Genomic DNA, 26,567 nt, shown 5'->3' with positions numbered 1-26,567 from the left:
AAACCTCCAAATCCAGGATCATCCCTGCTATGGGCCCCAAGAGAACCCAAGGCTTTCAGACAGAGGAGGAAAGATGTCACCTCTTACGGCTGAATTGAGACAAAATGGCAACGGAGAACTGCCTCGAAGCCTAGAGCAGGTAGTGTTTTTGCAGTTACTCAGAGCTGTCTGGCTTCTTCGGGAGAGGGATCCGCCTCAGCCTCAGCTTCCATCTGCCTGGAATGCACAGCTTCCAAGGACTGGGGAAAACCCTTGAAAACTCTCGCAGGCTGACACCATCAGCAACATCTGCAACAACCGCAGCGATAGAGCACCGGAAATTCTAGTTCTTCCAGTTGCCCGGGATTCCCACTTTGAACTCTTCCTGGAAGCGCTTTCTTCACCCCTTATCTTGCGAAATCTAGCGGGCCCTCCCTCCGCTCTGTCCCGCCTCTTATAGCTTCGAGAGGCGCCACCCGCTGCTCTGAGCTGAGCCGCAGCTGCGCGTGACCCCGGCCGCCTCGCCTCCCAAGCGCTTCCCAGCAGGTGGGTCCCGTCGCCGCTCTTGCCTCGTACCTTTCGCCACGCTGCCCCGCTCCCTTCTCTGCTTCAGCCCAGCTCGAGCCCCTGCTTCCAGGACCTCACTCCCTCGCCAGCTCGCACCGGGAAGGAGGTGCTGGCGAACTCCCTGCCGCGCCCCCCTGCGCCCCTCTCCAGGAAAGACCATCCAAGGGTGTCGCGCGTTGAGTTAAGCAATGCAGCAAGCATCTAGCTTCCTGGAGTTTTCTCGCTCATCTCTACCCGAGGGTGCCGAGAAACCCAAAGGTGGAAGGCTTAGGGTTTGTATTACTCTCTGTGCCTTACTTCTCGACAAGAGCAATCTTGTGGCGCTCACCCAGAAGGGAGCCTGGAAGAATGTGGTTTTGGCAATCTCCGCAGTCTCAGATCTTCACCAAGAGCTGAAATTTGTCCTGAGATCTGCAACACTTCCGTCCTTGATCTTGACTTAAAAATCTCCTTCTGAAATTTATCGATTGCTTTTCCAGATAAATATCGTTTACAAGTAATTTATTGTGAAGAATAAATACAGCCTCGTTTCCCTTGTTTGTCCAGAGGCAGCTAGAAAGTAGTCCCCCCCCCCCCCGGTGGTAATTTAGGAATTTTTTTTTAAAAGATGACTATAATGAATGTGAATTGGATGGAGAGTAGGGGAGGGAACTTGAAGAAGTCTATTGCTAAATCTAACTAGCAGTTCACCACCTCTGCCTCCGTTTCCACATTTGTAAAACAAAAGGCTGTTGGACCAGATGATCCATGCAGTCCCACACTCTAAATCTAACAAGGTGAAAATCCATGACCAAAGATGCTTGCTGGTTTGAAACATACTGAAAATCTCATTAATGCAATAAGTATGGCCAAGTGATTGCTTTCTTCATAATAATGCAAGTTTCATTTTTATGGGGAGAGTACCCAGTTGTGGAGCATCTCTTCGCATACAAGTATCTTAGACATCTGCCACATTTCCCATTCAGAGAATACGTTCAGCTTTCTTTCTTTCTTTCTTTCTTTTTTTTTTTTTTTTTTAGGGTTTTATTTATTTATTTGGCAGAGAGAGACAGGCAAGAGAGGAACACAAGCAGGGGGAGTGGGAGAGAGAGAAGCAGGCGCCAAGCAGTGAGCCCGATGCGGGGCTGGATCCCAGGACCCTGGGATCATGACCTGAGCCAAAGGCAGATGCTTAGTGACTGAGCCACCCAGGTGCCCCTACTCTCAGCTTTGAAAACCATTCTTCAGCCATGCTATGTGAGAATGTCCTATTCCCTATAAATGGCAGTCATATAAATGTCACTCACATGAAAGAACATTTTTTCTGATACAGTAGGTGTAATTTTATAAAATGGCACATTTATTTGAAGCAGTAACTTTTTTGAGATATGGCCTTTTGCAAGGCCCCGAGTTTTTCAGAATGCTGTGATTTAGCACAGAATGAAATTCCACCTGTGTGTATCCTACCTGCATGGCAAACATTGCCAATCCAGAAAACGGGATGAAGCTTTCCCCTATTTATCAGGCTTCGAGGTTGTAAAGTAAATGGTACATGTGTACAGAGAAATTGGGTCATAGCACTTTCTCCATCGGCAATGTTTATGGTCCTGCTGAAGTTCATATAGAAACTGCAGGTTCAAAAACTAATGGGTATAAGACCTAACCCCTAACTTGAGAATAATTTCCTGATTTGTGCCTGGCTTAAGCTTGCTAACTGGTGTTAGAAGTAGCGAAATACATTTTTATAAGCCTGTTAATAAATTGAAAACCCTGAGCCTTGAGCCTTGTTCTGCGCAGTTTTAAGAAAAATAGATCCATATGTCAGAGAATTTTAAAATTGAAGCAATGCTGGGCAGTCATTTTGCTCTTCCCTGTCTCCTGAAGGACCACCCTTAGTCACTCTACCATTGTTAATGCCATTATTAAAAGGACATAAATTCTCCTTTTAAAATCTCCCAAGTAGCTGATTCTGCAGTCTCCCACAGAAACACAATCCAATGTTTCATGATCCTCACCATCTGGTCCTCTTTGCAAGTCATTCGGATCTTTTGTCAACTGCTATTTAAAAATCATTTCCTTTTAAAATATTAAGAAGACTTAAGCCACTGTCAGATTTATGTACCTAATCACCTTTCAAACTTGAAGACTTGCTAGAGTATCTTGTACCTTGTTTCCTCTGGGTTGTCCTCCAAGAAGGAGGTCATTCGCCATGTGCCTGCACCACGTCTACCTGTAATTCTTACTGTGAGACTCTACACAGGCTATGAATAATGTAGTTGTCTGGGTGGGAGGGTTTTTTTGAAGTTACAGTTCCTCAAGAAATGACAGAAATTAGACTTTACAAAGATGAGAGCTCTGAAGTCACCTCTTTGACACTGTTCTTTGTAAATCCAAAGAATATGAGTCAATAGTTAATGATTAAGACTTTCTGAACAGTTCTGCATGATGTGTTAAACCTACTCAAGATATTTTGAATGACTTTTAGGACATTTCTGAAATGTTCAGAATTCGCACTTGTTCTTTTGTTGACAAGAAATCACTTCTGGAAGGAATAAAGCCAAGTAAGGATAATTAATGCTCAAAACAATGCATGATGGGGTGCCTGGGTAGCTCAGTTAGTCAAGGAACTGCCTTCGGCTCAGGTCATGATCCCAGAGTCCAGGGATGGAGTCCCACATCAGGCTCCAGTTCCAGGGGGAGTCTGTTTCTCCCTCTGACCTTCTCTCTCATGCTCTCTCTCACTCTCTCTCTCAAATAAATAAAATCTTAAAAAAAAAAAAAAAAGACAAAACAATGCATGATAAGAAAACATACTTGGCCTATATACCTAAACAATTTGTTCTTCCAAAATCATTAAGGAAAAGAGAACAAAGATTGGGTGTACTGTTTGAAGATCATCTTTCGGAAATATATAACTGCAAAAAAAAAAAAAATGCACTACTCTAACAGAAGTATTTCCACTCTAACTAGGCAGGACATTGACACCCTGATCCAAATGCTTCTCCACAATAAACTCCCAGAAGAGTTTATTACACCATGTGTGAGATTCTTACCACATTGTACTTTGACAGTCACATATTTCTACAAACTTACTTTGAGAGAAATATGTTTCTTTTAAATGTAGATTGAATGAACCATCCTAATGCCAGGCTAAAGTAAAGTCCACTTTTCAACTTAAAAGGGAAAAAAATGTGACAAAAGGTAATTTTGAAAAGTTAGGAATTATAATTTTAAAAAAAGAAACTAAGAGGTAGCAATGTCATTGCATATCACATTTCATAGGTTATTAGAACACAATTAGGTAGTCTCTTTTGCCTGAGTGCCAAATACTGAAGGGAAAAAAATCGCAGGGGGTTCCAGTCAGGTCTTCAGTGATGTTGGCACTAATGCTGGGAATCCAAGGGGGCACTTCACAGTCCATGCTGATTCTGCGTGTTTCACCTCGACCTGCTCTTTTTACACAGTGTGGAAACAGCTTTGAACCCAAGTTAAACAGTGGCTGAAGCCATTTTGCACAGACTTTAGTATACTTTCTTGTCCTGTTTCCCAGGTAAATTAGTTCCCAATCTTTAACATGGGGTCCACTGTGCACCTTCCTGTGCTTGGGTCCTTACAGGTCACATTAGAGCAGTTTGATTCTGGGTCTACATCCTCCCCAAGACTAGAGCCTGGCACGGTGCCTGGCACAGACAGTCTGTTCACAAAGTTTACTGAAAACATGGAACCCCACAAGATATTGATCAAACTGATTCTGAAGTTTGGAATACATGAACCCTCATGGATGTACTGGGTTATGAGCCCGGATGCCCCCTGCGCTGTACTACCTAAGGTCAAAGTGTCCAGAGTTCAACTGCTTGCCATTTGAGGAGAAGCATGAGCTTGCTATGTACTGTACAGTACATATAAAACAAAGGGTGGGAATTGTTATTTTTTAAAAGAAAGAAGAAATTGGCAGGAACCTTAGTGTTTCTTCTCATTAACCTTAATTTTAGTGACCTTATTATGTTGCTATACTGGGTAAGTTTCATTAAAAAAAACTGTAACTATAATACTTCAGAGTCTAATTCATTTTAAGGAGTGATATAATATGATTACAGCATTTAACTGAGGTCATGAAAATTGGAATATTGAATTCTTAATGGTTTTAATTAGTTTAACTTAAGTAAAACATGTTAACCCTTCTTTAATACCTGAAAGCATGGCATAAGATACAAAGCCTAGTGAACAGTTCAAAAGAATTGTTACACCAAGTCATTCTTATACCAAAAAAAAAAAAAAAATGGATTATGCTCCCAGTTGTTTCTTCATAGGAAAGGAAAGGATGTTGAGGTGAAAGCAGTTCACAGGTTGGCAAGTGGTTCAATTCAGTTAATGATGAAAGGTGCCAGTTGCCTCTAGTTTTCCCAAAGTGTGATCCCCAATTGTGCATTCTTGAAGCATATCTGGAAAATGGGAACGTATGTGTTTGGGGATGGAATTCACAAAGATGTTCCTGTTTCTGTCTCCCCGAGGGAAGCAGGAGTCTAGAAGGATCAGATTCACAGTCAGCATTGTGTTCATTCCATGTGTGGGGCGGAGAGGGTGTGGGCCCTTTGCCGGGGTAAGAGGGAGCCAACATGGACCCTGTTTTCATTAAAGCCTAGGAGCTTTCTGAGAAGGGAGGCTCCTAAGGAAAGAGATTTAGGGCTAAGTTGCAGACAGGACTGGAAAAGTGTATCATCCTATCAGCCAAATTATTTTCCAATTTCCCTGGTCACATGCCATTCTTAAGGAGAAGGGATAAGAGGGAGGGAAAAAGCCAGTGGAGTGCTGGTAAAGGACTCTCTAAGGAAGAAAAAAAGAAAAAGTCCTGATTTGTAGCATTTGCTGATTCCTGTGGTGTGGAAACTCCCACCATGGCTGATTTCAAGACCTCACCTGGCAAGCCAGTCTCCAACCATACCATTGAAAAGAGCTGAGATTGAAAACCAAGGAATTTTAAAAAGGTGCTGTCTCATTAAAGAAATATTTTAAACTAGCACAGCTCTCAAGCTTGTATATTAGAGTGTAACACAAGGAAAGGGGAAGGAGTTTCAAGAGCACTTTGTCCCCTGGGGTAAGCCAAGGAAAGTCTGCAAGGCCAGATCCTGCCCTGAAGCTCAAGCTGATGGGTCTTGGCAAACATCAGAGGCACTATGGCCCCTGAGGAGTCCTCGCCTCTGAGAGCCAGCTTAGAAATAAAAGAAAATGATACCCCAAAGATGGAGACTATATTCCTAAGAATGTGTAAATCACTCCCAGGAGATTTTTTCTTTCTTTCTTTCCTTTTTTTTTTTTTTTTTTTTCCAGATTTATTTATGTGTTTGAGAGAGAGAAAATACCTGCACTGAAGAGCTGGGGGAGGAGCAGAGGGAGAGGGAGAGAATTTCAAGCAACTCAATGCTGAGCACACAGCCTGAGGGGGGCAGGGGCAGGGGAGTAGGCAGGCTCGTTCTCATGACCCTGCAATCATGACCCAGGGGGAAACCAAAAGTTGGACACTCACCCAACTGAGCCACCCAGGCTCCCCAGCCCCAGGAAATTTCTAACAAATGATAAGATAGATAATGTGAAGCAGAATGAGTTTCATTAGCAGGGACTTCGGAGTGGGATCAGATCCAGAGCAAAACTCCTCTACCCCAAAACTAATTTGGCAATTCAGATAATTATATTCAGATAATTTTTAGTGGCCTCAATACGAAGATAAATGACTATTCATAGGAAATTTACTGAAACAACGTTCATTCAAAATTGAAATGATCAAGGGCACCTGAGTAGCTCAGTGGGTTAACTCTGCCTTCAGCTCAGGTTACCATCTCCAGGTCCTGGGATCAAGCCCCAAATAGGGCTCCCTGCTTGGTGGGGAGTCTGTGTCTCCTTCTCTCTCTGCCTCTCCCCACTTCTGGTGGTCTCTATGGCATGCTCTGTCTCTTACTCTTGCATATAAATCAATAAAATTTTCAATACCAAAAAAATGGAAATGATCAAATCTTTTGCTAAATGTCTCTGGCCATAGTAGTCCTAGAAAAAGCAAAACCCACTAACTGACACTGAATACTAAGTGGGTTGTTGCAATCACCAAAGTATCCAATAAGCAAATGCTCATGTAGCCTGTATGAGCCAAATGTCACGTAATCAGTGAGACAGAGCTGTTTTTCTGTTGGTGACAGTCCAGGTTCTGTCCTGATGCTGAATCTTTGGTGAACTACAGATTCCTAAGAAGTTGTTCGGCATTTAGAAGGTAAATAGAGGTCAAGACAAATTAACTCAGACAAGACTAAATTCCTGACCTTGTCATCATGAGCCCCAGGCTTTAATCAAATGAACTAACTATCCTAGTCAGCGGATAATGAACCTACATGATAAAATTCTTGGCCAGGAAATCAGAATACAGTCTTCATTTATCCCAACAGATGCACTGAGATCTAAATGCAGAAACATGTATTAATAAGATTTCTGGATGAACTAGAATTTCATGAAGAACTTAAATTAAAAATAAATAATTTTTCTTTTAAAGTACAATTAAAATAGATAACAGAGTTCTGCATCTCCTTGCTGTCTTGGTAATTCATTGGGTGGTAGTAAAATGCTACTAACAGAATCATAGCTATGGCACAGGCCATAGCTGGTTCTAGTTACTAGCAATTCCTGAGGAAGTATATTTACCCATAAGAACATAAATGTGAAGGTTAGATTTAGTTATGCTCTTGTGACTTGATCAAACCATACAAGTTAAGATTACTGTTTCCTTTTGTATTCTACTGGCTAGCAAAAAAAAAACAAATCATCAGTAAACTTGGTTGCTATGAGATAAATAACATTTTCTTACAAAATAACTGAAATAATTTATCAGATTTTCAGTAACCAACCTGCAGTTGGTTATTTAGATTAAATGCATTAGATGCTAGATATGTTAGTCTGTGACTATCACTAAGTGAGGTACTTCTAATATAGAGGCTAAAATAAGAAATACACTATTATATTTTCAAATAACATATAGACACTGAAAACTAAATGTCAAACAAACAATTAGTAGAAAAATCCATTGATCGTAGATATGTTACATTTTTCATAAACTGCAATCAGAGGTCTTTTTAGGTCAAAGTCTTCTGGTTTTACTGCAGTAATATATACTTGTCAGAAAAGGATATCGGCTTAACTGTGGATATGCTTGCTTTCCCTGAAGAACCTTGATCTCACTAAATACAGAAATAGCTCAGTGAATAAGTTGGTGAGTTCATGTGTTAGTGGAAGCTTTTAAATTTTTAAAACTATTTTTTTGCTTTCCATTTGTCCCTGGGATATATTAAAACAAATGTTTTAATCACACAAAGACTGGCACCGTTGCAGAACTCCCTCCTGCCCCTATGCCTTGAGATGAAAGGAAATACTTGATAGATGGGTTTCAGCTCATTACAGATATGTTGTCAAGTCATGTAGGGCTTTCAGGTCAAAATTCAGAAGGAATAATAAAACAGAAGGAAGAAGTTAAAAAAAAAAAGTCCCTATTTACATGTCTCAAATTAAAATGAAAAATCATGTCACATCTTACAGAGTTTAAAAGCGTTGTTTATACTCTAGCTCTCCGGAAGGAGCCAAGACAGATCACTGGATTTGTGTGCTACGACCCCAGTGGAAGTGTACGAGTCCAGTGGGGGCACTACTTGTGGAAGAATCCAACATCTTGGATGAACAATCATTTCAGGATTCAAAGTGAATTCTTAAGTGGGGACTATCTTTAATAGTGATTTCATCCAAATGATAAAGGAGGGAGTGTGTGGCCCTATGTGAGAATCAGTGTTCAGGAGTACTCTAGGACATCGGTGGGGGGATTTGACCCAAAGGACTTTGTGGCTCATGGAGAACAACTTGTCAGGGTTTCCTTGAGGCAGTTACAGAGCAAAGCCTTCCTGCAGTCTGACACCAAGCCCTGAGACCTACTCCCTTGATTCTCTTTCCTGTGGGGATTACATACACATTCGTCCCTCTGGTTTTCATAAAAATATGAATTCTTGCCTCTCAGACTCAGCCAATGACTATTTTGTGGAAAAAGTTGTGGTAAAGCAGGTGAAATGTTCCTGCAACCGCTTACAACCTCATCAACACCCTGCTTTCTCTCCGACTTTTCCTTCCCTACCATCCCTCTCCAAAAAAGATAGCCTTATCTTTTTTCATTTGCAGTGGTTCTCAGTCCTGGGTGCTCCTTCAAAATTGATTGCTTGTTTAGGTTGGGGTTTTTTGTTGTTCTTGTTTGTTTTCTGTGGTTGGTTGGTTTTTAGAATACAGATGTCTGGGCTCTACCTCAGACCAATTGATTCAGAATCTCAGGGGGCAAGGCCCTAGCATTAAATATCTACCTAGCTGATTTTAATGTGTGACCAGGGAAGAGAACCACTGTAGCAGGCCATTAACTGAAAGCTAACAAATGGGCAATGGTTCACAATTTTGGCTCAACAGTAGAATTATCTGGGGGAGCTATTTTGGAGGGAAAAAAAAATGCCTCTGCTCTACCCTAGACCAGTTGACTGAGAGTATCCAAGAGTTTGGTCATCTGCATTTTATACAAGTTCTCTTTGTGATTCTACCATCCACCAGGATTGAGAAGCACTGGTTTCTAGCATAACCCTTGGTAGTAGTATTTGCATCTTATAAACCTTAGTGATTCTAAGAAGTTGCTTTGGTGGTTGAACAAAGGTCTGGAAGGAGTGCCAGGGAGATATCTCACTGTCTGTACCACCATCATAACCCTTCTCCCTGCATTCCCACCCAAACCAAATTCTATAAAGAGTTTCTGCTTTGCCTACTTATAGTCTTTATGGTTCCCAGCACACTATTTCTATTACCCCAAATTGTGCATTATGATGATAATTTTATCTTTATAGTCCTTTTCATGATTATCTCCAAATCGTTTTAGAGAAAGAATTTTTTTTTGCATTTTTAGTTTGTCTAAAAAATATAAAATTGGGTAAACTGAAAAACAATATAATACTATGTATAACTAAGTTTGAATCTTTATATAAAATAATTTGCCTTAATTTGTATTTTCTATAAATTTCTCAGAATAAAAAACATAAGAGGATTCATGGAGGTTGATTTTTCCTTTCAGGTATATCTGCACCTGAGAGGGAGGGGGGATTTTCTTTCCTCTTCTCATTTTTACAAGTGGTCTTATATTCATAAATATTTACATATTTTCCCCTTCACTCTCTGAACACATTAGGGGAAACAAAAGGCCCATTTTCAAAAAACAAAACAAAACAAAAAAGACAAGAAAATATTCACCGTTCAGAAGTGGCATGGTTGGGTTGTTGATTCCTGTTCTTCTTACTAAGAGGAATGATGAATAGGGTCTCTTCCAGGGCAAAGAGAAGGGAGAAAGGTCAATTTGCTCTCTTGCTGCTGATACACAGGGATTTTAAAATTTTATTTTGACGTATTCTCCAAATGAGGGCTATGCATATACAGAAATATACTGCTTAGGATGAAAAGAAGTCCATTATACAACTTTAGATTTATTAGATAACTGTATTATCTATTTATTAGATATCTGTAATTAGATAACTGTAATATCTATTTATTAGATAACAGTACACTGCCACTACGCTTTGACATGAATTAATATCATAATAAAGATTGTGGTTATCTCCTAAACAAACCAAATAGGCTGCATTATATTTTTGGAATATGCCAAAAATCATTGATTTGTTAAGTATAAGCATTTAAAATAAACAATTTTTTATAGCTATGGACAAGATTATCCTAAAACTTCTATGGGAAGGCAAAGGAACTAGAATTTCTGAAATAATTCTGAAAAATGAAAAATAATAAAGTGAGAAGAATCAGTCTACCTAATTTTAAGTCATCAAAACCGCATAGCATTGACAGAGGGTAGACACATTGATCAATGGAACAGAATAGAGAACCCAGAAATAGAGCCACATGTGTATGGCAACTGATTTTTGAAAAAGGTACAAAAGTAATTCAATGAAAGAAGGATGGTCTTTTAAACAACTGATAGGGAAGTAATTAGATATTCATAGGGAAAAAAATGAACTTGGCTTAAACCTCAGAATTTATACAAAAATTAACTCAAAACAGATAATGGATTTAAATGTAAAATATAAAACTATCAAGTTTTGAGGAGAAAATATTCAGGACTAAAGCCTAGGTGAGGAATTCCTAGATATGAAATGAAAAGCACAATATATAAAAGAGAAAAGGCAATATGTTAAATTTAATCAAAATTAAGCACTTCTGCTCTGTCAGCAACCCTGTTAGGATGATGAAAATACAAGCTACATATCTAGAGGAAGTATTTGAAGGCCATGTATCTGACAAAGACCTCATATCTAGAATAAACAAAAATTCAACAGTGAAAAAACAAAAATCCAACTAGAAAATGGCCAAGATGAGATGACTTTTCACCAAACAGGGCATATAGATAGAAAAGAAACAAATGAAGGAGCCTGTACAGTGGACCACTACTCCACAAGAAAAAGGAACCAACTGATAGGCTTACCTGCTTGGAAGGACCTCGAGGGCATTATGGGAAGTGAAAAAAAAATTTTTTTTTTGTGAAAAGGTCACATGCTGTGTGATTTTATTTATAAAACTTTCCCCAAATGACAAAATTAAAGATTTAGACAGCAGATGGATAGCTTCCAGGGGTTAGGAGAGCAGAGATGGAGTGGCACTGAATAGTTCTGTATCCTGATTGCCCCTAGTGGATCCACGAACCTACCTTTGGGATAAAATGACATAGAACTATCCCTACACGTTACACCAATGTCAGTTTCCCAGTTCTGACTTTGCTCTGTAGCTATGTACAATGTAACCATTAGAGCAAACAAAGGATTTGCAGGAACCTCTGGTACTATCTCTAAGACTTCCTGTGAATCTATAATTATTTCAAATAAAATGAGTCTTTTGTTAGTAGCACTGATTTATTAAGTATAAACATTTAAAATATGCGATTTTTGTTTTCTTGTTTGGACATTTCCACGTTTCTCACATGCTGGAATTCTCCTAAATTGGGACCCTCTCTAATCTCTGACTCTGGGAAGTGACAGAAGTAAACCGCAAAAGCCAGACAAGTGCTAACATCCTCATGGGATGCTTCATTGGAATATCCCAGAAGAAGGCCTCCTCAGGCCTGGGGTGGGATCTGCAGACCGAGGGGCTTGGCATCTACATGACCCACACCTGATTCCCCCCAGGCCATGTACAGATGTGCATGCATGCGCGTGTGCACACACACACACACGCTTCTCCAAAGTCATCTTTGCCATCTTTGCATCTGTGTTGTTGGTTATCAGTTTCTTAATCTATATGAACACCAGGTGTAATCACTTTACCTGTGTTGGCCCCACAGTCTCCACCAGCCTCTCTAGGAGACGCAAAATCGGTCCTGGAGATTTTCCAGTCCAGAGGTACTCTTGTTATGCTTCCTGTTACAGAACTGAGGTCTGTAAAGAGCAGAAGGAAAAAGAAACTGCCCTGCTATGTTTTAACTATCTGAACCCCCTTTCCCTTAGTAACTCTGCTTCCTGTGTACTACCTTTCTTATTTTCTTTATTCCCTCTTCCTACATCTAAGAGTAAAATAGGATTAGGAAACTTTTTTTAAGTCATTGCATAAGAAATCTTACACTACTTCCATAAATCCATGTTTACACATGGGAGCTATTTTGAATTACAAATAGTCTGAAATAGGCATAACTTCCTTATTTACATAGTACTTACTGTAAGACGAACCCTCAACTTGATCTCCCTTGTGGTTTAGATTATGCATACATCTCATTTTTATGAACTCCTATTATTAGAATTTTTTCCGAGAGTTCAGAATGAAATTCTTCCAAAGAATTACCAACTTTTTTATTTTTAACATGTTATTTCATCATCCCAGTTATGGGAACTGAGGTCTGCTCATTTTTCTTTTTCCACACACAAAAATAACAACAATAATAATAGCAACAACAAAAATGTTGTTCTTGTCCTGGGTTGATTTGCAAGCAGAGCTGGTGACAGTGATTTGCAATGCAAATAGTTTACCAGGGAAGTGATTCCAAGGAGCAGGAGTGAGAGGCAAGGGGCTCTCACTCGGCTCATAAGAAAGGTCGCAGGAGAGAATATTAAGTCAGCCACCCCTATAGAGGAGTGGTGCTCTATTCCATTGGGGCTTTCTTTTTTTTTTTTTTTAAAGATTTTATTTATTTATTTGACAGAGAGAAATCACGAGTAGACAGAGAGGCAGGCAGAGAGAGAGAGAGAGGAGGGAAGCAGGCTCCCCACTGACCAGAGAGCCCCATGCGGGACTCGATCCCAGGACCCTGAGATCATGACCTGAGCCGAAGGCAGCGGCTTAACCCACTGAGCCACCCAGGCGCCCCCATTGGGGCTTTCTGAGGAGCTTTATAAAATGTGTCAGAACTGAGTGCCAGATGATGAAAGTGTAAGCACCTGTTTATTCATGGATTCCTATTCTCCATTGGTCTGTGGTGGCCCCACGGGTCATACATGTCTGAATGCTAAGCAGGTATGGGTATCAGAAAAGTCTCGGGACAAGAATCCAGAAACACAAGATGTGGGTCCCCAAAGTGGACCTCTCTGTTAGGCAATGGAAGTTCAGCAGATCTCCATTACTACCCAATGACCGGAAATAGAACGTGGAGGATTTAAAGAACTCAAGATGTCGCCAACACAATTATCAACCTTCGAACTTCAACAACTTGATAAGGACTAATTGCCCAATGGAATGACTCTATTTCTTTCTAAGTCAATCAGTGATATTTTAATATTTCCTTACTGTCTTTGTACCTATAATTTGCCCAGTGAAGTGTGTGAAAGTTTAAGAAATTGAAAACAATTTCAGTGGTTGGTATAACAGCCCAAGTGTGTTACACTGGATTGCCAAGCTGCATTTTAAGAGGGAAAAATTAAAATGAGTAAGAATTACAAATGAGAGAAATTCACACTTGAGCTGTTTATACATCTGTGTTTTGATAAACTCATATGTTCTAAAGTCTTTTCTTATAGGGTTTCATTTGTACGAAATAAGTGGGGAAAGCAGAAACTTCTTAAGAATTATTGAATGTTATTTCAGATAAATTTTATCTATTTCCAATATTCAGTTAAAGAAGCATAATTAACCCTTAATTTATAAAATTTATATAAAGGTTATATTAATTAGGTAATCAATAGATTGAAAAATTAGAAAATCACTAAATTATTTGAATAATCTATTAATGACAGCCCATTTACTAAGTACTTACTATGTCTCAAGAAACGTTTTAAGATACATTAATTCATGGGGCACCTGGGTGGCTCAGTTGGTTAAGCATCTGACTCTGATTTTGGCTCAGGTCATAATCTCAGGGTTGTGAAATCAAGCCCCTCATGTGGCTTTATGCTGGAAGGGGTGCCTGCTTGGGATTCTCTCCTCGCCCCCCCCACCCCCCGCCAAAAGAAACAAAATATACATTAATTCATTTAATCCACACAATGTCTCCAAAGCAGGTGCTATTAATCTCTCATCTGAAAGATGATGAAACTGAGACATCCAGAGTCTCACACTTGAGAGACTCACTGAGAATCTCTGAGAGTGCCAGCAGGAGTTGGAGCAACAACAACAAAAAAAAACCAGTGCTGTTTAGTTAACATCTCCATTAAAAAAAAAAAATGTTTATGACAGGTCAGAATAAATTAAGGTAGTGGCCAAATTGTCAAAGTAGAGTCTGGACTCTCTGTTTGCAACGATTAAGGTGATCCAAGTGAGAATATGTCAATAAAGATAGCATCCATCCCATTAAAGGACACTGGTAACTTTATCATATCTTTATTTTACTTGCAAATGTCTGTCTGAATAAAAGAGAGAGAAAAATAATATATGAGTGGAAAACGCTGGATAAAAAGTGAGGAGATAGTCAGCCAACTGACATTCTTTGAACACATTCATAATAATGAAGCCATCATTCACCAGTTTGAGAATTTGAGCTCTAACAAGTAGGTATGAACTGATTAGCAGCTTATATTACAAAAGTAGTGACTTATATTATAAATTGTTAAAGTAGTTTGCATTGGCAGATGCTACAGAGAATTACGGAAAGACCCAGCTATGTTTTCATAGGAGAGGCTTGGTGTCCTCTTCAGGCATTCCTCCAACCTTGCTCATGCCCTTCTCTGACTCAGTGTAGGCTGTCCGTCACTAGCTAGTTCTACAAATGACTCAGCTGTGGTGATTCAATCAATTATTCAAAGAGTTTCAGTGGAAGTACAGGGTAGTCTTATATTTCCTGTCCATTTCTTCCATGACTTCTCACTACCTACAAAGCTCTAAATGGTCTGCTTATGATACAGGTACACCTTTCGATAAGCTCAGGTAAGAATATAGGTATTTTCCAAAGGCTACAATGGAAAGGGCAAATTTCTGAAATCTCATTAAAAAGGTGTGAGCTTCCTGTGCTCTACAATTGGCATGAAATCCACCATGTAAGAACTGAATAGTGACTACGTCTGGTTTAAATTTCACAGCAAATTCACTGACGGTTTCTTGAAAGCCATTTGGGTGATAGAAGCAATGTCTTTACCACATCCTCCCAACTTCTTTCCTTCTCCCTTATTCTTCCCAGTGGTTACACTTTAATCACTCACCCTTCTCTTCATTATGTGTCCTACACTGTGCCTGGCACACAGAGCAAAGAGCTCCTTCCAACACCTCCATTCCACCTTTCTAATATCACTCAACAAATTTTGTCAAGGAGTGCCCTTTCCATCATAGTCAGTGCTCTTACTAGCACTGGGGATACATTACTGAACAAAAGAGACCAAAGAAAGAAAAGAAAGAAAGGAAAAGGTAAACTGAAAATTTACACTAAAAGATAAATGTTATTTAAAATAAATAATTTTTTGAGAAAAATTCATTACTGAAATAAAAAAATAATGTTCTTCAGAATAACCTAAACTATATTATTGGACCATGGGAATTTGAGCATTTTTATTTCGTTTGTCTTTAATTTAAATTTCAAAAGCTTTTAAAAGGTAACTCACATGCTTTATAACAATATTTCAGTTTAGTTTTAATTTGCATTTCTTTTATTTTGAGTAAGATTAAAAATTTTTTTTACTATATTATATCACCTTAGGATGAAAATCAACTTATATCTTTTTCCCAATTTTCTATTGGGTGATGTTTTTTTTAATTTTTAGGAGTTAAAAATATTTTTTGTTCTTTGTTGATGATCTTCTGACTTTGCTTACAGTGGTTTCTGCTTTGTAGGTATTATTAATTTTTATGAAATCACAGTTTTATGTAATATATATGACAATTTTTACTTTTAATTTAGATACTAGATTTCAGGTTGAGAGAGATATTTTGTGTTTTTGTTTATTCCTTTATTCTTTACCGATTTCAGGGATTTGTGGTATAGAAAAGGGCCATTTCCCTCTAAAGTTACAAAAGAATTCTCCATAGTTCCTTCTAGTTTTATTATAGTTCTATTTAAGATAGATAGATAGATACAGGGGCACCTGGGTGTCTCAGTCATTAAGTGTCTGCCTTCAGCTCAGGTCATGATCCCAGGGTCCTGGGATCTAGTACCACATCGGGCTCCCTGCTTGCTGGGGAACCTGCTTCTCCCTCTCTCCTTCTGCTTGTATTCCCTTTCTCACTGGGTCTTTATTAAGTAAGTAAATAAAATATTTTAAAAAATAGATACATAAGTAGATACATACATACATACATACACACATGATTTAAATCTTTAATATATTTTAAATTTCCTTTGAAGAGGAGTATGACATGTAGATTCAACTTTTTCTCCCAATTGGCTATTTAGCTGTCCCAATATTTGCTCCTGAATAACCTTCTTCTCACTGACTTGAGATGACATCTTTATCATATATGCAGAGGTCAATTTCTGTACTTTTTACTATTTCACTGAACATTTTCTATTCCTGTGACACTGCCATATTACTTCATTATTTTAGCTTTATAGTATTTATTTTTTAAGGAGTTTATTTATTTATTTGACAAAGAGATCACAAGAAGGCAGAGAGGCAGGCAGAGGGAGAGTGGGAAGCAGGCTCCCCACCGAGCTCGATCCCAAGAACCTGAGATCATGACCTGAGCCAAAGGCAGAGGCTTAACCCACTGAGTCACCCAGGTGCCCCTTAGCTTTATAAAAAGGTAACTCGCATGCTTTTTAACAATATTTGTTGTTATAAAGATAACATATAAAGATAATTTGTTGTTATAAAGATAAATTAAAAATTATATAAATTCAACAATATTCAATAGAACTAGCCCTCTATTCATTACTTTGTTTTTCAGAATTTAGAAATTAATTTAGGGAAAACTGAGAGCAGCATAAAGTTGATCAGCCCATCCAAGAACATGCCTTTAGATTTACATAAACCTTCTCTGGGTCTTAAGGGAATTTTATATTTTTCTTCATATATATCTTGTACTTGTCTTGTTATCTTGCTAGATTTATTCCTAAATATTTTCCCTATTCTGCTACAGCTTTAAGTAGAGTCCATTTGCAAACTAATTTTTTTAGTATGTGAAGAATATTGATATTAATTGGGCTCCTAAACAAGATCCTGGATTGATTTTATATATATGGTACTTCTTCAGTTGACTTTCACAAGTTCTCTGAGACTACAGTTTCATCATCCACAACCCCTTTTGAATTTCTATACCTAAGATTTTTTTTCTGTGGTCTAGTTGTGTTAGCTAGAATTTCCAAACAATAAAATAAAGTGGTCAAAGCAGATACATTTGTCTGGCTTATGGCCCATCTGGTTTATGGCTTTATTGGGAGGTTTCTGGAATTTTCTTTTTCTTGGTAATTCTCTCTTAAGTTTGATTCTAGATTTTAGGTTGAAAGAGATACTTTCAACCTACTCCTTTTTTTTTTAAACTATAAGTCAAAAATAAATGTCAAATTTTAACATCTGCCCATTTAGCATCCACAAATAGGACTATTTTTCTCTTTAAATCTTCTAATATGGCGAGTTAAATTAATAGAGTTTCTAATACTGAATTTACAGAACTCATCTTTACATTCCTAGAATAATCCCCATTTGATCAATGTCCATTTTCTTTTAATAAGCTGCTGGATTCTGTTTGCTGATGTTTTATTTAGGAATTTTTGTATCATGAAACATAAAGAAATTGCTCTACAGTTTCTTTACTAGTGCATTCTTTGCTAGAGTTTGCTCTGAGAACACTTGGAACTGTTAGGTTTTGGGCAAAGTTGGTATCATTGCAACACATATCCGTAGTTTAAAGCATCCACCAACAAGTGTCCTGATTTTTCACTGCATCTCTTTATCCAACAGAAGAAGTTTTTGACTAGTGATTTTTTTCAATCAGACACATATGAGAATATATATGACAATAATTTTTCCATGTTGAACATTCCTGTATTGTTGGCTATTTCTGTTATTATCTTTCAGGTATGGAAAAGACTTCTACAGGTGCATTTCCTTCTACTATGAATTCTTCAGAAAAGCAAGAGACTGTATGTATTTTTGGAACTGGAGATTTTGGAAGATCACTGGCACTCAGAATGCTCCAGTGTGATTATTCTATTGTTTTTGGAAGTAGAAACCCACAGAAGTCCAGTTTGCTGCCCAACGGTGCAGCGGTCCTGAGCTACTTAGAAGCAGCCCAGAAATCAGACATCATAATCTTAGCAGTCCACAGAGAGCATTATGATTTTCTCAAAGAACTAACTGAGGTGCTCAAAGGAAAAATATTGGTCGACATCAGCAACAACCTCAAAATTGATCAGTATCCGGAATCCAATGCAGAGTACCTCGCTCAGTTGCTGCCAGGAGCCCACGTAGTAAAAGCATTTAATACCATCTCAGCCTGGGCTCTCCAGTCTGGAGCACTGGATGCAAATCGGCAGGTACGGTTAAATTATTAATTTACATTCAATCTTTAAAAGGTGAAGGTTTTGGGGTGCCTGGGTGGCTCAGTCAGTTAAGCCTCTGCCTTTGGCTCAGGTCATGATCTCAGGATCCTGGGACTGAGCCCACCATTGGGCTCCCTGCTTAGCGGAGAGCCTGCTTCTCCCTCTCCCCACCACTCATGCTCTCTCTCACTCTCCCTGTCTCTCTCTCAGATAAATGTATAAAATCTTTAAAAAAAAAAAAAAAAGCAAATGTTTTAATGCACACTTACCTCAAAGATGCCAAAACAGAATTCCAAAATAAAACACCAACTAAACATTTCCATTTGCTAATATGTGCTGCAGATAATTTTCTTGGGTTTAACCAAGTAAAGTCGTCGATGTTGTGATTTATTCCTCATTGTCAGCACTCTCAGTTTCTAGTTTGATGGAATCCAATGACGTCAGGTTCCATGCACGTACTAAAAAATAACACTGTTGATGGATAACCTTTCCATTCCTATAACACTATATGAAACTGATTCCATTTATTCATGGAGATTAAACATAATCTGTAAGTGTTCTAGCACCCATGAATACAGAAGAAAAACCATTCACCCTGTGGAGAACCAAGTCCTATGGTATCAGTGTGATATGCTTAGAACCACTCTCAACTTGAACCCTAGTACTTAACCATCTAGCACATTTGTCCAAGTTTAAAACATACTGTGTCCATGCCCTTGTCTGAAAAGCATGTTCTTATTTTCTTGTTTGGCATGGTGCTTACACAGACTTTCAAAGTAATGCCCAAAGTAAAGAGTAAATATTATTTCATTATTTATTAATTGATTATTCTTAACCCAGGTGTTTGTCTGTGGAAACGACAGCAAAGCCAAGCAAAGAGTGATAGATGTTGTTCGTACTCTTGGACTTACTCCACTGGATCAAGGATCTCTCCTGGCAGCCAAAGAAATTGAAAACTACCCCCTGCAACTATTTCCAATGTGGAAGCTCCCCTTCTATTTGTCTGCTATTCTGTGTGTCTTCTTCTTTTGCTACTGCGTTATAAGAGACGTACTCTACCCTTACGCTAATGGCAATCAAGACAGCACATTTCGCTTGGCTATTTCCATTCCAAATCGGATCTTTCCGATAGCAGCACTTACATTGCTTGCCTTGGTTTACCTCCCTGGTGTTATTGCTGCCATTCTGCAACTGTACCGAGGGACAAAATACCGCCGATTCCCAGACTGGCTTGACCAGTGGATGCTCTGCAGAAAGCAGCTTGGCTTGGTGGCACTGGGATTTGCCTTCCTTCATGTCCTCTACACACTTGTGATTCCTATTCGTTATTATGTACGATGGACCCTGAAAAACAGAACCATTACCCAGGTAAATCTTTACTCATTTGCATTCTCCAGTTCCTTAAATCAAAGAGAAGTCTTGCTACATCATATTCCATTTCACAATTATAGAAAATTGCTCTCTCCTAAGCATCTTTATTTTTTAAAGTCCTAGAGCTCCTGTCAGGTTTGGGTTATTTTCTCTTTTGTTGTTGTTGTTGTTGTTGTTGTTGTTGTTGGTTTGGTTTGGTTTTTGGTTTTTGATTTTTTTTTTTTTTTTTTTTTAATGAATGCAGTTGAGACATTATACAACTATTGAGAATGAAAGTTAGATTCCCAGGTTCACTTGGATCCAGATGTGCATTCCCAGGACTCATAGGGCTACCGGCAAACTGACAGATTTGGGGGCTCAGGAAACCTAATAACACCTACTTGAATTCCTTGGGGAGGGGGTACAGTCAATAAACATAAACCAATGTGTTTTCAAGCTTCTATTTTTATGCATGCTGCTTGCTTTTGGAAGTCAACACCAACTACCTTCTAAGTAAGGGGGCTATTCAAACCTGTGTCACAGGAAGGTAAACAAATTCACAAAAGGGTGCTTATAACTTCATTAATGTTTGACTTGCAGAGAGCCATCCTCAATAACCAGAAAACTAAACAATTCTGAGCAAATGTCAAATACTATTTTCTGCATAGTCAAAAATGCAGAGAGAATCAGCGCAGAGAGTTTTAAAGCAGTCCCAGAGGAAGTGCTATCCATCCATTCTAGTTTGGAAATAATTGGTTTTGATCAATCTTACTGCATTTTCAAAGTTTATGAGTCGATAACTCATTGATGGGACTTCTGTGGAATTTTCTACATTATTTCCCTCACAAATACACGGGAAGTTCTTGGGTAGGAGTCCCATCTTAAGGGCCTGATTTTTCTCAATCTGTGATGTGACAGACTTGATGCTATATTATGACAAAAATAAACATGAAAGAACCCAAACTTTGTGTGTGTGAATAATCAGCATATAAAGCAGAAAAACAGAGTCCTGATACAATCATTTGAGAACAACGAGTTTTGCTTGGGGAATGAGAAACCATATGGTAAAGAAGGTTTAAGTAAATGTTTACTTTGTTTTAGAATTTATAGGGTCAATTAAAACTTTCTACACAACTCCTAGAGTCAACTATTATAATAAAGTCCCAGCAGAACCAATTACTATTTCTACCAAGAAATATCATTTCCAAGTGTATTTTTCTCTACAGCTATTTTTAAGTGATTATTAAGAAATACATACAATTCACTGGGAGCCAATACACCCTGCAGAAGTATTTTTCAGTCCCCTTAAAAGTTTGGGCAATTTGTAAAAAAATTTAATTTTTAAAAATTGCTTTTAATTTTTCTTAGGCACTAGCCAAGACAGACGATCCATTTAGCACCACTACTGCCTGGCTTAATGATTCGTACATAGCTTTGGGAATCCTTGGATTTTTCCTGTTTGTCCTCTTGGGAATCACTTCCTTGCCATCAGTTAGCAACATGGTCAACTGGAGAGAATTCCGATTTGTCCAGGTAAGGACTTCTAATATTTAATCTCCTTTATATTGCAAAATAATTCTGACTTTACAAATATTTTCATTTTTCTCTCTTACTATGCATAAATTTTCATTTTGCTCCTTCACTTCCCTAGCAATGTCACAAAAATAGCAATTGAACCAAATTCAAGTGAGAAAATGCTAAACTCTGGTACCAAAAGGCATACCATAATAGTTTTGTTTCCTAGCTGGGCATCACATGCCAAGATCACTGCCTACTCCCAGAGCCACAGGTCAGAGGAGAGAGTGAAAAATACCAACACTATTAAACTTTGTATGTAGGAATGTGCTAGATGCAATGTGAAGAGACCCAAAGACAAAATTTCTACTTCTGAAAATCAACCTTAACATCTGTACTGATAGATATTGATACAAAAGGGCATATACTAAACTCAAGTTTAAAACCATCAAAGCAAGCTATGTTAGACTGTAATCATACCAGACCCAGTGTTGGTCTGTAAGGGGGAAAATTGTTGTTTCCCACGTATCAACCACCAGATATCTCACTAAAGGCACCTAGTTATCATTCTTATAGACCAGTAATACTCCAAGTGTGGTGCCTAGAACCTCACCATCAGCTGGGATCTTATTAGAGACACAAGTCCCCAGGCTCCACCCAGACCTAATGAATCAGAAACACTGCAGGTGTGGCCCAACACTGTGTTTTAACAAGCCTTCCAGATTATTCTGATGCATGCTTGTTGTGAACCAGGATAATAATAGAGAAGATCATTAGTAACTGAAATTAGATTTGAATTTTATAAAACTATTTGAATTTCAAAAGTCTTGCAGTTTCTCCCAGAGAACAAGTGCAGTCAACATTTTCTCATGTTAACACCTTTAGTCAAGGCATTAAGACAGAAATAAACATTGAGCTTTAGAATTTAGGACAAAACAAGCAAATAAAAGTGAATTTGCTAATTGTTCTTTATTGCAATAGAAATTAGCTAGCATCTGCTTTTAGTCAGTAACATAAACTAATGTGGTACTTCTTGAGGACATACTGTAACTTATTCATCTCTGGCCTCCAGAAAAGTTGATCAAGGAAAGAGTTTTACCATTGGGGAAGAAATCAAGGTATATTATTTATTCTAACTGAGAAGAGTTTACACTTAACAAACTTTCCCATCCCCAGCCAGGTTAAGATGAAACCAACTTAATCCCCTTCACCTAGATTGCCCATCCTGGGAATTAAAGTACAGCACAGGAAATATAGTCAATAGTATGGTAATAACATTGTATGGTGACAGCTTGTGCCTGCACTTATCGTGGTGAACAGTACAAAATGTACGGAATTGCCAAATCAAGATGTTGTATACCTGAAACTAAGACGATGTTGCATGCCAACTTTACATGCTTCTAAAAACTTTTTGGGGGTGCCTGGGTGGCTCAGTGGGTTAAAGCCTCTGCCTTTGGCTCAGGTCATGATCCCAGGGTCCTGGGATCGAGCCCTGCATCGGGCTCTCTGCTCAGTGGGGAGTCTGCTTCCTCCTCCCTCTCTCTCTGCTTGCCTCTCTGCCCACTTGTGATCTCTATCTGTCAAATAAAATAAATAAAATCTTTTAAAAATTTTTAAAAAATAAAAACATTTTGAAGGATGAAACCACCATATCATTAGTAAGCACACTCTTCTTTTTTTTAATGCAATATTTATCATCCCAAAGGAGGGTTAATGCTTTCTCCAGTACTTAGCAGAGTGTTCTAAATATTTCAGATGTCAAACATTTATGGTTGGTAATGAATATCCTTCATTGGCTTAGAGTGTTTCACTTTAAAATATAAGTACAGTATTGATGTATATATATATTTTTCTTGCTTGTATAGTCCAAACTGGGTTATCTGACCCTGATCTTATGCACAGCCCACACCATGGTGTACGGCGGGAAGAAATTCCTCAGTCCTTCGAGTCTTAGATGGTATCTTCCTTCTGCCTACGTGATAGCACTCATCATTCCCTGCACCGTGCTGGTGATCAAGTTCATCCTCATCCTGCCGTGTATAGATAAGACCCTCACACGAATTCGCCAGGGCTGGGAGAGGACCTCAAAACCAACATCAAATGGACAATATTTAAAGCAAAATTCAATTTGCATGGACTCTCAGCTCTAGTATTGTATATTTAGAGAAGACTATGTAATGGGCACAGTTAAGAAAGCATTTTTCTCCCACGATTGTTTGAAGTTTGTTAACAGAGAAGGAACTATTACCTGACTTTGAAAAATTGACAGACAGGACTAGAACACCATTTAATCTGGAGGTTAGTGATGAATCTATGTAGGTCTCTGCCTCTCTTCTTCCTAGAGGCAGTGGGCTGAGGTAACAGTGAGCTTTATGGTTTCACACTAAAGTGTTTTTTTTTGTTTTGTTTTGTTTTGTTTTTTTAACATGCATGACCTAATGTCTTGCAAAATCCAGGACAAATATATGCAACTTCCTTCTCTGGTTCAAGGGCTGAGTGCAATGAAAAGGAAAACAGTAAGATGGTGGCCACTGATAAAGGCTTTCTGAGACATGTCTGAAAAAAAAAAAAGGGGGTCAAATGAAGTAAAAGGAATGAGAATCTTTCTTACTGTTCTTTCTAAGTGAAGGTGATCCTAAGTATTGCCATAGTGAATTCTATAGTGAAAAGTGCTCTTCAATTTTGCTTTTGCCAACCCGGATGGGTGCTGTGGAGAACTATTTCACAACACAACAAAAATATCACCATTGATGGAAAGAAACCATGGGCTGAATACATGCAAATCTATTACTGTTGTTAAAAGATTCTTCCTCTACAAGGAATAGGTGTAGGAAAGATTGAATTCAAACGGAGAGATAGCCACTTTTCGTTTTTCAATGTACAATAAGCAAAATAAAAGCCCTTGCACAGAAAGTTGAAATAAGCCAGAATTTTAGACAGCAAGCTAAATAAACTTTATAAAGTTGCACTCTACTAGGTTTTGTATGATTTCAGTATTGAAAATGCTTTTTGAATAGCATATTCCAAATATATTGTTCAGTACTAATCATCTATGAAATGGATTTCTAGCATTAAAAAAGTAGCTGCTGTAATTTTTCAAGGCTTATTATAGTTTTAAGCAGTGAAACTAAGTGAATAATGAAAGAATAAGTTTGACCCAGGCATAGATGAGAGAATTATGTAAAATCTTAGAGTAGAAAGGTGTGAACAGTAGCTGAAATATGAGACTTGGTTCTTTCTCCAACCTTTGCTGGAATGCAGGGTGGTTTTCTCTGTTTTTCCTGTGCTGACTATGCCATTTCCAAGATGATCTTCAGCAGGATTAGCCTTCCTGGCTCATGCATGGAGGTGGAAGAGCCTCAAGCACCCTCTTCCCACAAACTGAAATAACCAAAAGCCTTTGGGATTGACATTTTTCTGCCTGCTCTATAAAGGCCATCTATTTTTCTTTTTTCTTTTTTTTTCAATTTTTATTATCATATATGCTACGTGATGCAAAATGATTAAAACACATGAAAACATCACCCACCACCCAGGCTATTTCTCTACAAAACTTTTTGATAATAGTTTCATCTACACTATGTATTCAATTTTACATCCTTCCTTTTTCACTTAATATATCAGTGGTTTTGTTCTCTTACATGGTATGCATGTATTATTAGTGGCTGCAATATATTACATCAAATGGGCATTTATTTAACCCCTGCACTAATTAAACATGTAGGTTATATCTATCTTTTTTTACTAAAACAAATAACATTTCAGAGAATATCTTAGCACTTATTAATTTTCCATATTTTAAATTATTTCCTTAGAATACTTGCAAAGAACTGGGATTACAAAATTAAGAAACTCTTAATCACACTTGATATATATTGCCAAATTATTCCTAAACTGACCTCGTCGATTTCATTGCCATTGGATGAGGGTGTTGGTTTCATCATACCTTTTACAGATTTTGGTTTTTATATCAGTTTGTGTTCACTGAGAAGGAACACAGAACACATGCTCCATTAATTTATCCCTGATCCACCTAAGCAAGCTTACAAAAAACCTGGAAAACCGTGAGCAGAGCTGGGTTATATGGTGTTATATGAGGGGGGAAAGACAGGGAAAACATTACTACTCATCCATTCTATTTTGTGCAAAATGGCCAAGTCTTCCAGGGTTGGAGCCTGCTTGTTGTCTAGAGAATGGTTGCTTCAAAATTAAATACTACCCAGGTTGAAGTAAAGAAAGCCTCTGTGGTTAACCATGCTCTTTGGTGATGAGTTTTTACTGGGCCATAGTTCATCATTAAAATAGAAAATGCCACACTTAGGTTAAAAAAAAAAAATCCTACCTAAAGTAAAACTCTACTTTTATAACCCTAGTAAAAATGTTCTGCCTGGGTAGTTTATAAAAGCCATCAAACGTTCTTCAATGGAAGTTGAAGAATGCCTCCAGTGGTTTTAGTGTAACAAGGCCTTGGCAACCCTGACCTCAGCCTCAACCACAAGGGCTCCAAGCCCCACCAGTAGACCAGAGAAGCCAATTTCCTCCCCTTATCCCTCTCAAGCTCCTTCCTCGTCAAACCATCAAACCAACTTGATCCTCCTAACACAGCAGACTCCTCCCTTTTACCTAGGGTTGAAAAGAAAGAGTTTGGAACAGATGGGGGTAGTGAACTTCCTTTTAACAGGACCAACCTGTTCTCTATTAAAAAATAAAAAAATAATAAAAAACTTAGATTAAACTGCACTGTATTCTAGGAAAATTTTTAAGCTCACAAAACTTTTATTTTTGTATGTTCTCCCCATGGTAAATGATGACTGCTTTTGTCAATTTGTACTCATTAAATATTATTTTAAAAATATGTTCCACTTTTGTTTGATTCCAGTTTTGACTCATCAGCATTGCAAAAAAAGAGAGAGAGAGAGAGATTAAAAGGTTTTAAATCACAATAGTTCCTGTCTGGAAGTAAAATACCTCCCTTCAGGCATAAGGAAAAGGAGATACAGCACATGAGCTTAAAAGCACATTAACAGATCTGTGGCTTCATCCAGGACATACTTGAGCTCAGCAGTGGGTACACTCCAGTATCCTCTGTGCCTCACTTTCACCCTCAGAGAGGGGAGAGCATTGGCTGGCCAAGCGGGGGGAGGGGTATATTATCCCACACTGGACTTCGGGTAAGAAATAGACAAAAAAAAAAAAAAAAAAAAAAAAAACCTTTCCTTCTTCCACGTAGATGCTGCCA

The 26,567-nt window shown here is 38.3% G+C and overlaps 1 protein-coding gene and 1 long non-coding RNA gene across 3 annotated transcripts in view; one reads left to right on the top strand and one right to left on the bottom strand.

The window, feature by feature from the left end:
- The window catches only part of LOC131829339 (uncharacterized), a 100,851-nt gene that overhangs the window by 34,962 nt on the left and 39,322 nt on the right, over nt 1-26,567 (bottom strand). The window contains exons 5-8 of the long non-coding RNA XR_009352825.1: nt 18,733-19,807; nt 11,898-12,008; nt 9,826-9,895; nt 6,903-6,968 (exon numbers count right to left, since the gene is read on the bottom strand). This is a non-coding gene — a long non-coding RNA (uncharacterized LOC131829339). The remainder of the gene's footprint in view (nt 1-6,902; nt 6,969-9,825; nt 9,896-11,897; nt 12,009-18,732; nt 19,808-26,567) is intronic.
- Nucleotides 424-26,183, top strand: STEAP4 (STEAP4 metalloreductase). Of its 2 annotated transcripts, none has more exons than XM_059171048.1 (5): nt 424-525; nt 18,000-18,457; nt 19,304-19,831; nt 21,182-21,346; nt 23,231-23,537. In XM_059171048.1, the coding sequence occupies exons 2-5, from the start codon at nt 18,002-18,004 to the stop codon at nt 23,306-23,308; spliced, it is 1,227 nt and encodes a 408-aa protein (XP_059027031.1). In that variant the 5' UTR covers nt 424-525; nt 18,000-18,001; the 3' UTR covers nt 23,309-23,537. The 2 variants fall into 2 exon arrangements, with proteins under 2 accessions (XP_059027031.1, XP_059027030.1); XM_059171047.1 differs by having other exon boundaries at nt 425-525; nt 23,194-26,183.

This window comes from Mustela lutreola, chromosome 4 (genome assembly GCF_030435805.1).
Source record: "Mustela lutreola isolate mMusLut2 chromosome 4, mMusLut2.pri, whole genome shotgun sequence".
In the NCBI taxonomy this organism is placed as follows: domain Eukaryota; kingdom Metazoa; phylum Chordata; class Mammalia; order Carnivora; family Mustelidae; genus Mustela; species Mustela lutreola.
Note: the sequence above shows the minus strand (reverse complement) of the source record. Positions and strands in the feature narration are given on the sequence as shown.

What these genes read in the sequence shown, in the direction of transcription:
- STEAP4 (XM_059171047.1), top strand. Translation starts at nt 18,002, where the DNA reads ATGGAAAAGACTTCTACAGGTGCATTTCCTTCTACTATGAATTCTTCA. An exon ending in CACTGGATGCAAATCGGCAG is followed by an intron (nt 18,458 to 19,303) that starts GTACGGTTAAAT and finishes TTCTTAACCCAG; the next exon opens with GTGTTTGTCTGTGGAAACGA. An exon ending in AAAACAGAACCATTACCCAG is followed by an intron (nt 19,832 to 21,181) that starts GTAAATCTTTAC and finishes AATTTTTCTTAG; the next exon opens with GCACTAGCCAAGACAGACGA.